Consider the following 15,918-nt stretch of genomic DNA (forward strand, 5'->3'; position numbering starts at 1 on the left):
TTCACGGTGCATAGTTGATATATCAGTTTATAATCAGATCGCCATTTTTCCAGTGTGCCTACCTATTTTAATTCAATTAAAAAAATAATTGCTTTAGGTTAATACTGTTGTTAATTACTAAAATTTTAACTTCATCTATTAGTAGTTTTACAGGTACTTTCTAAGTAATGTAAAAATCTGTAATTGTTCCACTGCTGCGCTAATTATACCACCACACTGCTCCATGTGGATTGGTCGATACACAAGTGGTAGTTCTATTCATCACATGCGACCATCATCACGATTTTTTCCTCCACCTACGAATTCCACTCAGCTATTTGAAATTAAAAACACATTTGGTGTTACTGGCAAACTAATGGAGCATAGCAAATGCTGACTTTGGCAACATTACGTCATTCTAAGCGGACGAGCAGAAGACTAAATGTGTTGTTATAGTTTTGTGTAAGGGCGGTTCCTCATCTCTTCCTCTGCGCATTTGTCTGTAGTGTAACAATCTAGTTGCAGTACTTCCTCATTGACTTACAAGTATTGGTCCTTAGCCTGCATTTGAGTCAGTTGCTTCTGTACTGTAATGCTAAACGTGTTATAGTTTTGTGTAAGGGTGGTTTCTCATCGGAAGCATTCGCCTGTAATTTAACAATCTAAAATTCAATTCTGAGCAGTATGATACAGAACTGCCTCACCAACTGACGAGTATTCGTCTGCAGTTGAGTCAGTTGCTTTTGTACTGTAATGCTCTAATTTTCTCTCACACTGAAACTTCAACTGATTTTTCGAGTTCGCATTTACTGTAGTCATTGAACTATCATAACCGAACTACTATCAATAGTAGACTACTCTTCTAATATTAAGTTTTACTACATTTTAATATGTCACTTGGTGGTAGGGCTTTGCGTAAGCCCGTCTGGGTAGTTAAAACTCACTCATCAGATATTCTATCGCCAAATAACAGTACTCTGTATTGTTGTGAGCCAGTGTAATCACAGGCACAAGGAACATAAATCTTAGTTCCCAAGGTTGGTGGCGCATAGGTAATGTAAGGAATGGTTAATGTTTCTTACAGCGCTTTTGTCTATGGGCGGTGGTGACCACTTACCATCAGATGGCCCATATGCTCGTCCGCCAACCAATGCCATAAAAAAATGGTATAATGTCGAAAACTGGCGTTATATAACAAATTGTATTATTACAGGTTGAACACTGTAATGACTCAGTTCTTCTGGCTCACTTATGTGATGCTCGAATCTGAACTGTTATATGTTATGGGACCGATCTAATACTTAGTTATATTCGATGTATTTCTACTTATAAAGACCATTATGACTTTGTAATTAAACCAAATTAATGGTTTCAGATTGCTGGGTGATTTCCCTAACACATACGCATATACCAAATCAGCAGCTGAAGACATCGTCCAGAAGTACTCCAAGGGCCTTCCGGTTGCATTGTTCCGACCATCTATTGGTAAGATATATTTTTATTATGATCATCTCGTCCTGATCGATTTCGGTGACCGTAGTCAATTTTACAAGAAACCAGCCAACTATGCAGGACATATTATAAAGCATAACACAGGTGCACTCTCGTCATAATTCGACACTACCGAAAAAATTTACTGGGACAGGACAGGATACGGAAGTAAACTCTGAAATTACTGAACCGATTTGAATAATTCTTTCACTTTCAGAAGTATTTAGCGCTATCAGAGAATTTAGCACTATATCTCAATAATAACACATTTCTCCGACTTCAATATTCTAGTTTTTTATTTGTCTGCAACAGTAACGAAGCTTGCCATATTTTATCAAAAGTCAGATTACAGTTACGTCATTATTTTGGAGTAAATATGAACACTACTTGGACTATATAAAATTTAGAAATTATTAATTTTGTGAAAGTACATGATGAGATTCACCTGAAAATAGTAGAACATTTTCCTAAATAATTATGAAATGTATTTTTTTTATTTTGATGTGATATTGTATCTCCTGTTGGTTGTCCTATTGAAAATAAAATGAAATAATATTAGTATCTATAAACATAATTATAAGATTTTTTTATTTCAGTAATAGCAACAGCCGACGAACCAGTTTCCGGATGGATAGACAATGTATATGGACCTACGGGTGTAAGTATATACATATATATTTGTATACCTATTATGAAAAAGAATGAATTCCTACAAACAATAATAAATATAATAAAATAGATCTACAAGTACCAGAAGAAAATACTACCAGAGCAAAATTATATGCTGTCAATAGTACAATTGACTATCATGAAATTTATTAGAACCTAGTCAATATGAAGTAATAGCTATCTCAATTGTCTAGGTGGTCGTTGGTGCCGCGGTGGGTCTTCTTCACGTTTTGAACTGCAGCCCTAAGGCTCTGGCCGATCTGGTCCCAGGAGACTTGGTCGTGAACGGCTGCATTGCCACTGCTTGGAAGACTGCCAAGGATTACCCTGGAAACCACGAAGAAGCACCAATGGACCAGTTACCTACTGTGTACAATTATGTATCATCAGTAGAACGACCCTTGACATGGGGTGAGCTACCTTTAATCAGAATGATTAATTAGATCGTGTGTTTTAAGAATTTATACCAGTAGCCTCTCCGATTCGTGGCGAGGACAGCTATCGCTGTGATTTTGGTCAATAGGAATCCCAAATAATTAATTTTTTTTCAAAATTGTATGAGCTTTAATTTACTATGCGTTTTTTGATATCATTTGATTGTAAAATGTTACCTATTTGATTTTTTGTATTTGTAGTAATTGTGTTATTATTATCAGTGGAAACTTAGCTGATGTATGTAATATTATAATGCTTTAAGTGTCACCTCATTGTTTGTTCCCCTAGAATAAAAATAAAATAATCCGTTTCCAAGGGGAAATAAAAGGGGAAACCCAAAAACTTTTCAAGATTTCCAATGAGCGGAATAAAAGAATAATAATCTGGTTTTAAGACTTAAAGATCAAAATAACAGATACATTATTAATATAAAAAACGAAGGAAGATTTTATAATGGATCAGCTTATTCTGAGTGGTTTTTCTATCCATACATATTGGCAATAATTTTACGATGTAAACATATATTACACCTTTGCGCTGATATATACCTACTCTACACACTGGATGTATGTATGTTACGATATATGTATGAGCTAAAGTTTAATCTTTATTACAGAGTTATTCATGAAGCACACCGAAATTTACGGTCTCCAAGTGCCGTCAATGCAAGCTGTGTGGACTTATCTATTCTGGCTGACACCTTCGAAGTTTCTTTATAATTTATTCTGCTTCTTCCTCCACTGGATACCAGCTTATATTGTGGACGCTATCGCCATTATGATTGGGAAGAAACCTATGTAAGTATGAGATTATTTGTTTTGAGTACGATCTTATAAGGACCTTTAGATCGAAATGTTACGAGACCAAATCTGGTAACGGGAAACGAACCCAAAAACAAAGGAATACCGAAAGATAGTTGAAGTGAGGCTGGTCGTTAAAGTATGCCAAAACTTTACCAGATAGTTTACGTGATCAATAAAAATATCCGTTTTCGTTTCAGGTTAAGGAAAGCCTATAAGAAAATCGAAAAGTTCTCAGCTGTCATCGGGTATTTCGCCTTACGGGAATGGAAATTTCATAACGATAACGCACAAAATTTGTTCAAAGAACTATGCGACGCCGACAAACACATATTCAACTTCAACATGCGCACTTTGGACTGGGAGACATATTTCAAATCATATGTCAGAGGAATCAGGCTTTACCTCTTAAAGGATCCTCTGGATACCCTCCCTCAGAGCAGAAAGAAACATTTCAAGCTGAAAATCATGCATTATATCTGTCTTTCTGTCATTTGTTTGGCTCTATTGAGACTGTGTTGGTTTCTTGCTAGATTTATTATAGGTTGACAATTATGTTGCTAAGCTGTAAATATATTAGTCTGTGTTGTGATTATTGTATAATTTAGACAAGTGTCATTGACCTTTATGGGTTTTACACTGGTTTATTGGTGGATAAGAGTTATGATTTTAAAACTAGTAAATAATAATAGATTTAAGGACGCCAAATATTAAACATGGAACTTTGTATACTGAATAATTGGAATATCGTGTATTGGAATGAATTCTTGTAAAAGTTTGCACACAACAGGCACCATTGAACTTTCATGTGCTTAATTTGTGTTTATAATTCATCTCGTGCTCTGCGGTCCAGAAAAACATCGTGAAGAAACCTGCTTGTGTCTAATTTCAACGAAATTCTGCCACATGTGTATTCCGCCAACCCGCATTGGAGCAGCTTGGTGGAATATGCTCCAAAAATCTTCTCGTCAAAGGGAGAGGAGGCCTTTAACCCAGCAGTGGGAAATTTACAGGCTGCTAATGCTTGTAAAAGTTCTCCTAAAGACTTTATTTAATATATCTACGTATAGCTTTATTGATATTGAATATACAATAAAGGGCTCAATTTCTTGTCATAGTATAAAGTTTTTATAATGAAAATAATGTATGCAATGTGATGTTTAGATATTAAATTGATTATGCTCAAATCTGTAGACAATATATTATAAATAAATATTTTAATAAATTGAACGTTTATTAATTTATAATTATATATACCAATGCCTAAAAAGGGACACGGTGACTTATATGAAAATTAGACACCTATAACTATTATTGCAACAAATGTGGAAAAATATATTTGCCAACAAATAAAGTCATTCTTATTTCACATACAGCATCGCGGGCCCGGTGCGAGACCGTCGCTTGTGCAAAAATTGAAAAAATGAGTTAAATTCGTAATAAGTGTACTAAAGCAACCCTTTACATGGTGCAATAACCTTACTTCCGTAGTACACATCATTTCCGTAAGATGGCGTGAGTGTCATTATAGTTTTGGCGCGAATCACGGCGACACTCGGAGAATGTCAACGTTTTAAATGCTTCTCCTGTGACATTGCATTTTCGCAAAAGCGACGGTCTCGCAACGGAGGTGCAATATGGAAATCTATTACGCACTATTAAATATACACACGTACAGTAAATAAACACTTAAACGACAAAAACACATTTTGATTGTTTTTTTTGATCATAGCAAAGCATTTGATACTCCACGACATAATATCCTTCTTGAAAAATCAGAAGATAACGGAGTAAGAGGGCTCTTTTAAATTGTTATTGTAATTTCTAGTCGAACAAAGCATACTAGGTTAAAATTGCTGCAATTATGAGTGAAGAGATACAAGTGACAAAAGGAATATTACAAGGGTCAATTTTAGGACCACTTAATTATCTTATTTACGTTAATGATCTAAAAAACGCTGTAAAAACCTGTGAAATGTACCAATATGCAGATCGACATCAGTCTCCTGTTAGCTCATCGTATAAAATAAACATCGATATAAAACAATCACTAAAATAGTCTCATGATTGATCTTAATGTTTAGTATATAGGTTCAAGTCACAACAGATACCCTGGAGATATAAAAATAATCGCAGATAGCCATCAATGTTTACACAATTCGTAGATTAGGACCTGTTATTGCGCAATCTATAACCTAGGAGCCAAAGAAATCATTTGAATGATTTTATAAGAGAATGTCACTCTTTTAGCATTGGTACAAGGAACAAACACAAACTTTTAACTCCTGTTACTCGACTGCATAGAGTCAGTAACTTTTTTGTGGGGCAATGTATACGATTCTACAACACGATCTCAGAAAGCATTCAAAATGCTTCTGTTGAATTTAACGCTTTGCGATAGGTACTATACATTTAGTGAGTTTATGATTGATAGCACACCTTGGGAATGAAACGATCGTCTCCTGGCCATTTCTATTCATATTAAATATAATATGTATTTAATTAGTTTGACAAAAAAAAAGACTCGGCGAGTTTCTTTCGGCGGTTCTTCTCAGGTCAGGGTGTTTCCTTTTCCGAACCGGTGGTAGTGTTTAATTTGACTATCAATAAGTAAGTATAATGCATCTATATTGAATAAAATAATTTGAGTTTGAGTTTACTACTTAATAATCAGCGTTTAGTTTATAAATAGTAATTGAATTTGGGAGGAGCCATTTAGCTAAATTAACAAAAGTTAGAAAAAATCTTCGAGTGAATCCATAGTATCATACTGATTGAGCAGCTATGGTCTTACATTTCAATAATATCTCGATAGAATTTATCATCTTCAATTAAAGTTACGAAAAACAATATTGTTCCTCCAAAGAATATGGGATCAGTACAAAAACGACAAACATTACAAATCATCAAGCATGATAATATTTATGGAAAACGAGTGCTTGAATATATTATTCCTTTTCCGATAAATAGTCTGGAAACAAATTTAAAACAAAAAATGTTGAAAAAAATTACAAATGCATACTTTACGTATAATTTCTTGATCAACCTGTATAGTGCGAACGGAATGGCCGGAAGCAATTAATTGTTTATAAATGTAAATAAAAACAAATTATCCTCTTTGTATAAGTATTATGATTTTATAGTAAAGATCTTATTGTTTATTCATGAGCCGGAGAGCCGAGATGGCCCAGTTGTTAAAACGCGTGCATCTTAACCGATGATCTCGGGTTCAAACACAGACAGGCACCACTGAATCTTCATGTGCTTAATTTGTCGTTATAATTCATCTCGTGCTCGGCGGCGAAGGAAAACATCGTGAGGAAACCTGCATGTGTCTAATTTCAAAGAAATTCTGCTACATGTGTATTCCACCAACCCGCATTGGAGCAGCGTGGTGGAATATGCTCCATACCTTCTCCTCAACGGGAGAGGAGGCCTTAGCCCAGCAGTGGGAAATTTACAGGCTGATTATGTTTATTATGTTTCTGCTACATGTGTATTCCACAAACCCGCATTGGAGCAGCGTGGTGAAATATGCTCCAAACCTTCTCCTCAAAGGGAGAAGAGGCCTTAGCCCAGCAGTGGGAAATTTACAGGCTGTTAATGTAATCTTTTATAATATCTATTTTGCTTCTGTTCTAGAAACCACAGTGCACACTGTAAAGAAATGTATTGTTTTTGTTGCACTGCTAGATATGTTGTTTTTATATATACTTTCTTTTTATTTATAAATAAATACATACATACAATAACATATAATATAGTAGTAGCATGCTACTTAATACCGATTTATTTTTTCGTGCTAACTAGCACAAGGAGCTCAGGGTGGAGGAATGTTCAAAATCCAGTTTAAAAGTTATATTTTTAATTTTATCATATACATACGTGAACTCCTAATGGGGAAAAGCCGTAGCAAATGACATAGCGCATGCATAAGCTACATATTCGTATATGAGATGTAATCTTTTAAACTACTTGTACTGAAACCGGATACATGATGATTAATTAAAGCTCCAAAAATAACAAATTGATTAAGGCATATTTATTGAAACATATGTATCACTGCGTTGTTTTCGCCGTTAAAATGAGTAATTTAAAGGATCTTGGTAAACAAAGAGCAACCATTAGAGGTAGATTAACTGTTTTCGATAAATATTTATCACCATTAAAGGAATGTAAGGAATTTAATGCGGTGCAATTAAACGAACTTCGTTTAAGATGTGACAAGTTTCGTGACCTTTCAAGCTGTTTTGAGGATATACAATCACAGATAGAATTATTAGAAGATGATATGTCAAAGCAGCTTGAGGAATACAACGGAGAATATATTTTATAATTTAATTGCCAAGGCTCAGTCTTTGTTGGAGTATTTTGAAAACAAGGAAAAAGAAGAAAATGCATCTTGCCTCTTTTAAAAATACCTCCTTTTAGTGGTAATTCAGATCAGTGGCTTTCCTTTAGGGATTCGGAAAAAATGGATCTAGCAATATCAATTGAAGATCAGGCATTAGAAAAAAGAAAAATCTTGAATGAAGCCATTTTAAGTGGAGATTCTTTAGTGCAGAAGTTTTATGATGACGCAGTCGTGTTCGTCACGGGTACATCAAGCTTCATTGGCAAGCAGCTCATCGAGAAATTGATGTGGTATGTACCAAAGAACCGTTGTACTGCAAATTTAAATTAAGCTAGTGGCTATCTTATAATTTAGGCATCAGAGTCTACAGCTTTGCCATTAAACCCCAGTTCACAGTTTTTATACTTCCATGCATCAGAAACAATTTCAAACCGTTGGTATCACTACCAAATGATGTCATTATCAGTTTATGTGTCTTTATGTTTTAGGTCAGCAAATATAAGAAAAATGTATATGTTGGTGCGTCCGAAGAAAGGAAAATGCGGCCTAGAAAGAGTTAATGATATTTTGGAGGACCCAGTATGATACATTTTATTTATCTCCCTTTAAATTATCAAGTTTTAACTAGCTGTCGTGAAATTGATTAATTTCAGAATATTATATTTCGAAAAAGTCCCCTCTTCGCATAAGCATCGCATTGCTTTAGGCGTAAACTATTCATGACATTGCTTGTGAGCTATCATACTATTGGGATATATGATGTTTCTTTGCCGCTCAATCCTGATAAACTGATCTTCAATTCCGAAGCCAGCAATACCATCATTACGTATATTACTCCTCATCGAGCCACTTACCCTATCGAGATACTGTATATCATGTTTATCAAACTTATGAATTTAATCATATTTAAAAAAATCTTTTTCAGGTATTTACAATTCTGCGCAATGATAAACCTAGTTTCGTGGACAGAATAGTGGGAATTGAAGGCGACGTCTCTGAGATTAATCTTGGAATTGATGACAAAACATGGGCCATGCTCACCAATGAGGTACGATTAAATATAATGATGATTAGTTTGAGACAAAACAATTACCTGAAGAGTTCATACGTAGCTTTTAGTTTTTGCCTTAGCTAAGTTGACTGGCAGATGGGCCATCTGGAAAATGGTAAGTAGTCACCAACGCTGAGGCGTCATAAAAAAAAAACTATTCAAAACATTACGTGGCAAATAAAATTAAAACTTAAATGATGAAAGGTTCAAATATCACATTAATTTTTTTAGTAATATTTTTGTTTACACGTTATTCACTGCATTAGAAAATATTTACTCAAGCTGTTAAACCTTCTTTGTTACCACCTTCACAGATGGATGGGCAGAGAATGAATGTAATAAATAGATCAGTTGTTTTTCAATATATAATATTAATTTAAGATTTGTTTTAACAGGTAAACGTGATAATTCATGCGGCTGCTACCGTCAATTTTGTTGAAACTATCAAAATAGCGACCTTGATAAACATCCGTGGGACAAGAGAGATGCTGAAAATTGCTAAATCTTACACGAACATTAAGTACGTAATGAGATGGATGAGACATCCTAGAAAAGTCAAACATTCTACTTACTCTTTTTAAAATCGTTCATTCCTTTTTTTTAATATGAATAATTCATAGGTCGATAGTTCACTTGTCTACAGCCTACGCTAACGCTACGAAGAGTCGTGTCAAAGGTGAAGTGAAAGAAGACTTCTACGACAGTCCAATACCTGCAGATGCGTTGATACGACTTGCAGAAAGTGTTCCTGAAGATACTTTAAACGGCATGATAGCACCGTGAGTTTTTTTTTATTCCGTGACTTTAGTAAAGCATAATTAATACACGACAGCGGTTGTAATTAACACGCTGAGAGACAATACAACAGCGCGACGTCTGAGTAATTGTTTTTACGTCTGTAGACGTCTACTGACCCAAAGAAGTTGAATCATTTTTAAATTACTAACTTCATATGCGTTAATTATTTTATATTTGGTCGTATTCATTGCTTGGTACCAAGATTTCATTATCATACGTTCAATTTACATACTATGTTTTACTCCGATCGACTGTCATTTGTCATTTGCAAAATGTTTGAGTTAGAGTAAAGGAGACGTCTTAATAGGAATCAAAACTTCTTAGTCAAAGAACACAAGGATCAGTTCTCAATCTCGCGCGCGGCATCTGTAGAATGTATCTGTGTTAAAAAATAACGGTATTGAATTCATATCATTCAGAATCTATTTAATACATTTTTCTAAGTAACTGACTGACATACCATACTCTGGCTGAACCGATGGGTCTAACAGGATGAAATTTTGTACGAGATTTTTGTAGGACTGTATTGAGAGAGGACTTTCCGAAATTCATCTTTCAAGGAAGTTAAATATAACTTAGAAATATGGAAATCGGTATTTTAGGTATATGCTTATGAGTAAAATAGTGTTTTTACAGTGTTGTTGAAAATTAATCACCCAAGCGGGTGAAATTAGGTATGGGAAGTTCATGATTTTTTAAGTTAGAAATATAAAAAATACTGTACAGGCTTCTTTTATACGTAAGCAACGTGTCTACTAGGCTTAGCTTAGCCAGATTGTTTAATTTAATTTTTAGTGTAAAGCTTGTTATAGTGGTCACTATGAAAATAACCCAAAAAATCAAAGTGAACCTGCCACCATTCACCTTCCAGTAGGAAAGCTAGAGCAATTCTAAATCCTCTTCCAGGTGAAGGTTTCCTGGCAATGGATTTTTACCCATAATTGTTAAACATGACTTACGGCTTGTATTTGTAATTATTTAAATTAAAGTTTCTTGTCTATGGGCTTATCCAAGAGTTAAACCTACACGAAAACCATTACCGAAAATCTTATAAGGCGTCATGCAAGATACCTGCCTATTTGTATCCTTCGACCCGCTGTAGGTATGTATACTATAATGATAGATGAACATTGAAAGCAACCTTACGCCTTCTCTTCAAATATGACCTTTGTCTCTCGTTGGAACTATATAGGCTGCTACTTTACTTTTTATTTCTTTACTACAGAGTCTAATGAATTCTAGGTGGATTGTGTCCACAGAAGTGACGGAATTTGTGATTTATTGTGTCTTTATACTTGTAATTTTCAGTCATTTAACTAGATCCAGATTAATTGAACGTAAATGGTTGATTTTGTCCAAAATTCAAACATATGTACATCAGTTCTTTAGAAGAGAAAAAACACGTAATAATTGAAATACCTATCATCCGCTTTTTTCATAAAATATATATTTTAAATAATTTATCATGGTAAAGATACATTTTTGATAAATCAGAAAATCCCTTAGAGTTTGTTTCACAAAATGGTAGATAGAATTCCGACAATCAATGAAGATTTTTGTGTAATGTTATTATTTTGAATAACGATATTTGAATTTGATTTTTAAATTGTTATTGTGTTCATTTTTACAGTGATAGCCGCGTTTGAAGAACCGATGCCTGAATGGATTGATGAAAAAAAATGCATTTGGACCAAGTGGGGTAAATAAAATTAACGTATGTTAGCACATATTTAACCACCCTTAAAAAGGAGTAGAATCTCAATTAGGAGGTTTATCTTTTTTTTTTTTGAAAACGTTTACTCTGAATTGGTCCCATTTAAATATTACAAAGATAAGATGTTTAGTTTTAGAAACAGACAACGGAACTATTCGAACGTTAAAAGAACTTTTATATAATGTGTCCACTTTAATTATTATCAGTCAATGTTGGAATGTGCGTTGAGAGACCACACATGTAAGGAATACGTTTTAGGTTTAAAACCAAGTTACTGTACAGATAAGGTTTGCTTGCTTTTCGAGGCATATATGTAAGCAATAGCAACTAATCTTCGGGCAAAAAAAATCTTCAAAGAAAATCCGATGGCTTTTTCGAACCTGATCCGGGAATTGAACTCACGACCTACCGAACAAGTTCTGCATTAATTATAAGTTTTGATTAAATAATAAACACGAGATAGTATTGTTTGCTGATAATACTTCTTCAATCTTTAAAATAAATGATGTATTTCAATATATGGAGATTTGAACAATGTGTTAGCGCCTGCCATAAAAATATAGCATATCCGCTTATTTTACAATTTGTATGTGACCATATGTTATAGCGATAGACGGCACTCATGCATTACTTAAATCACATCTAAAGTTACTGCCTATTTTAGACGCTTCAAATTCCCAACCAATACGCACGTCAAAATAAAGAGCTGTTAATTTAAATGTACGAAGTTTTGTTTGTACTTATTTCACAGAATACACAGTTCTATCTTTGAAATAGTATATTGGTTTAATGTAACTTACTGTTAAATAGTAAAAAGATAAAATAAATATTAAATTCACTACTCCTAAGATGTGTCTAAACGAATGTACTTTTAAGTGGTGAAGCAGTTCCTTCCTTTAAGTGGTGAAGCAGAGTTCCTTGGTGTCACAATAGAATTTAAGCTCCAATGGGGCCTCGATATAAAATTAGCTCGGCAGCATTTGCAGCAAAAAAAAATAGGCTATTACCCGATACTGACACGGCACACCTAGGGTATTTTAGTTGTTTCTACGTAATAATGTCTTATGGCATTCTACTCTGGGATAATGCGAAAGTTACTACCATTTTTTATTGCAGAAGAGGTCTACTCGTACAATCTATAACCTGGGCCCAAAAGATTCGTTAATATGTAAATTTAAAGAAATTAAAATAATGACTGTCGCCTCGTCGATAGATTTTGGATTTCGATCTTCGAAGATTGGTCGTCACGTAGGATGCATATATTATAGTAGCTTTGATTGTATTAGTAAGGTTAAACACGATAATAAAATTAGCAATACGAAAACAATTTAAGAAGCTAATTAAAATAAAAACGATAAACTACTCCTCCTCTTTTTTTTGGTATTGGTAGGCGGACGAGCAAATGAGCCATCTGATGGTAAGTGTTCAGCACCGCCCATAGATAATGGCGCTGTAAGAAATATTAACCATTCCTTACATCACCAATGCCCCACCAACCTCGGGAACTATGGTGTTATGTCCCTTGTGCCTGTACACATACGTAATATATATATCAACACCACATCAGTTCCACAAAAATAATACATTAATTTTGGCCAAAATTAAAAAAATATATAATCGCCGTGACTTTTTCTTCGAAGATATACGTTACCATAGTCTATTTTAAGTACTTATCATGAGGTACAATTCGACCATACATTATATTCGTGTAACTACAGCCATTCACACAGCGTACGCCATGAAAGCTATGAGCCTATGACCATCTAGAATAACCTTTAAAATGGTAAAATAGGTACTGTGGTTCTCGAGTTTATTTTCCCTAAATCCACAAACTTGTAAAAATTCTCGCACTTTATTTCCTTCTTCATAATGTTAGTATAGAAGTATATGTTGTTACTGTAAACTTATGTCATCATGTAAAACTTTATCAAGTTACTATTGAGGGAGTCAATTCATCTGGATATGTCAATTACGAAGGCGTTTCACAGGGTTCAATGTTTGGTCAGTCTCTGTTTTTGGTATATGATCATTATCTATTTATATATATAAAAATGAATTGCTGTTCGTTAGTCTCGCTAAAACTCGAGATCAGCTGGACCGATTTGGCTAATTTTGATCTTGAATTATTTGTGGAAGTCCAAGTAAGGCTTAGAAGGTAAGTAAGTATGATAAAAATGCTAGGAATTTAATAAAAACAACTTTGTTTTTCCTTAGAAATAGGGATGGTCGATTATTATTGATTTTCGATGATCATCGATGTTAGACAATAAAACAAAGATGTTTTAAAATTGATTTTGCATTATTATAAACATCGTTACATCTATTTCTCGAATTTAATAATTTCCTTTTAGGACGACGTAAAGTTTACAAAAAACACCGATGTTATCAATTAACATCGACGTTTAGTGCTCAATAAAAATCGAGTATCAATGTTCGGTATCAATGTCATTATCAAATATGCGAAGAGCGACTTCACGTGCTAACCGCACTAATGATCAGAAAGAGACAGATCGAGAAAATAGTCGTATTGCTATGTTAGAATTGCGTTCTTTATTGAGTGACAATGAAGTAGATAGGCTTAGAATGCAATGAGTTCGTGCACATCAAACACAACATAACACAAACACACAACACCAGCGAGCACGACATAATGACATTGAGAGATCTCGCAGACGCAGTGCTGCTGTGATCCTGGAACGATCCTGCATTCCACTGTGATCCGGTAAAAGATTATTGTGCTGACAAATCGGTAACAGTTGGGGAAATGACAATAATTTGTAAATATTGTAAGGTGTTACAATACAGTGGTGAATCTAATCGGATTGTGTTGTGCTGGAGGCAAAGTATAATTGCCACAGATGGTCGCACCACCAGATCCCTTACGTTCTTTAATTTCTGGGATGAGAAATGATTCTATACACTTCTTCAACGTTCAAAAATATAACAGCTATTTCCAGATGACATAATTTGGCGCAATACATATTGTACAGGACAATTTTATGCCCACTTTCAAGGTATTATACCATAATAGTTTTTTATAATATTCAAGTTGGAATTGTATTGGAATATGTATCAGATATAATTATTTAACAGATCTTTAAAAATTACAGATACAAGGACAAAATTATCACTTTCCGGCGGCGCTGTTACCACGACCAGATGCAGATCATCAATTTTTACAAATTTATTTTATGGGCAATTCAGATGCGGAAGTTGATAAGCCTTGTGCTCACAATCCAACAGTGAAGAGAACCATTGTCCAAGAATTACAAATGTTTCTTCATCAGAACAACAATTTAGTAAACATGTTCAAAATAGCATTTGATCGAATGCCATCCGACAGACATAATATTGTCATTCGAGCTGACAAAATACCTGCCGATGAACAAACAAGGAAGTTTAATTCGCCCACCATTGACGAAGTGGCTGTTGTCATTGTCGGAGAAAATTTACAATCTAGAGATATATATAAATCCACAACAGCGCGATTTTTAAGACATTTTCTGCCTCGCACAACCACTATGTGGAACCAGCTTTCGCCGGCGGTTTTTCCGAACCGATACGACTTGGGAACTTTCAGGAAAAGTACGTACTTTTTCCTGAAAGGCCGGCAACGCACCTGCAAGCCCCCTGGTGTTGCAGATGTCCATGGGCGGTGGTAGTCACTTTCCATCAGGTGAGCCTCCTGCTCGTTTGCCAACTCTATTATAAAAAAAAAAAAATATATTGTGCTTCATCGTCGGAATAATGATTTAAAACATGTATCTGAAACACACAGGACTTTTGATGTGTTACAATCTCCTTTGATCTTCTGGCAGGGGGAAGATGGATAACATTTTAATATAAAAATGGTTAAACAAGTAACAGGCGCTGATACCAAGCAGGTGCCTACAAAAAAGTTAGTGCTATGAATTTCTATTCATAAAGACTCATGATCCATGAATATTATGTTCTGATGTGCTTTTCCATCAGTTTGCAGTAGACATGTATGTCAAAATTGAGACTGAACAATTGACATACATCCGTTTGAACCAACGACAGCTTCGATCAGAAAAATACATTAATTACAAATGCTATGAAACAGTTGACCCAAAATTGTATGCTTAATACATATGATACATGGACCTTGCAGAGTTTTCAACTGTATGGTCAACGGCATAATAACAATAAAACCTCATTCATATCAAGCATTTTTTTTTATTAATTACGAATTCCTATCGTTTGTTTCAAAATTTATTTTATACGAAAGTTTAGCTTTTTATTTATCAATTATGGCAGTACGAAGTCTGCCGGATCAGCTAGTCTCTAATATTTAATACATATTTATGACGTTGTATTGTATGCTTATGATTTCCTTTTTTATAATAAAAAGCTATGGAGTACCAAAACTATTTACAGAAAACAATATAAAAATAAAGATATAAATTATTACTAAAACAATCAAACACATTTATTTATTGTATTTTCTTTTACGTGGCCTGCCCACGTTCTTTTAGCATTACTTGCATTGATATTCTAGAAATAAGACATAAGAAATTTCAACTATTCTTTGCATCGCTAATGCGTCACCAGCATTGGGAACTAAGATGTTATTTTTCTTGTGCCTGTAGCTACACTGGCTCATTCA

At 34.4% G+C, this 15,918-nt stretch overlaps 1 protein-coding gene across 2 annotated transcripts in view; it reads left to right on the forward strand.

The window, feature by feature from the left end:
- The window catches only part of LOC113391691 (fatty acyl-CoA reductase wat-like), a 51,054-nt gene extending 46,455 nt beyond the window's left edge, over positions 1–4,599 (forward strand). For both annotated transcript variants that reach the window (XM_026627746.2, XM_026627747.2), the window contains exons 7-11: positions 1,355–1,464; positions 2,067–2,128; positions 2,334–2,550; positions 3,191–3,371; positions 3,575–4,599. In XM_026627746.2, coding sequence (XP_026483531.2) covers positions 1,355–1,464; positions 2,067–2,128; positions 2,334–2,550; positions 3,191–3,371; positions 3,575–3,923 — 919 coding nt within the window. In that variant the 3' untranslated portion in view covers positions 3,924–4,599. The remainder of the gene's footprint in view (positions 1–1,354; positions 1,465–2,066; positions 2,129–2,333; positions 2,551–3,190; positions 3,372–3,574) is intronic.
- The last annotated feature ends 11,319 nt before the right edge of the window (positions 4,600–15,918 follow it).

This window comes from Vanessa tameamea, chromosome 30 (genome assembly GCF_037043105.1).
Source record: "Vanessa tameamea isolate UH-Manoa-2023 chromosome 30, ilVanTame1 primary haplotype, whole genome shotgun sequence".
NCBI classification, from domain to species: Eukaryota; Metazoa; Arthropoda; class Insecta; order Lepidoptera; family Nymphalidae; genus Vanessa; species Vanessa tameamea.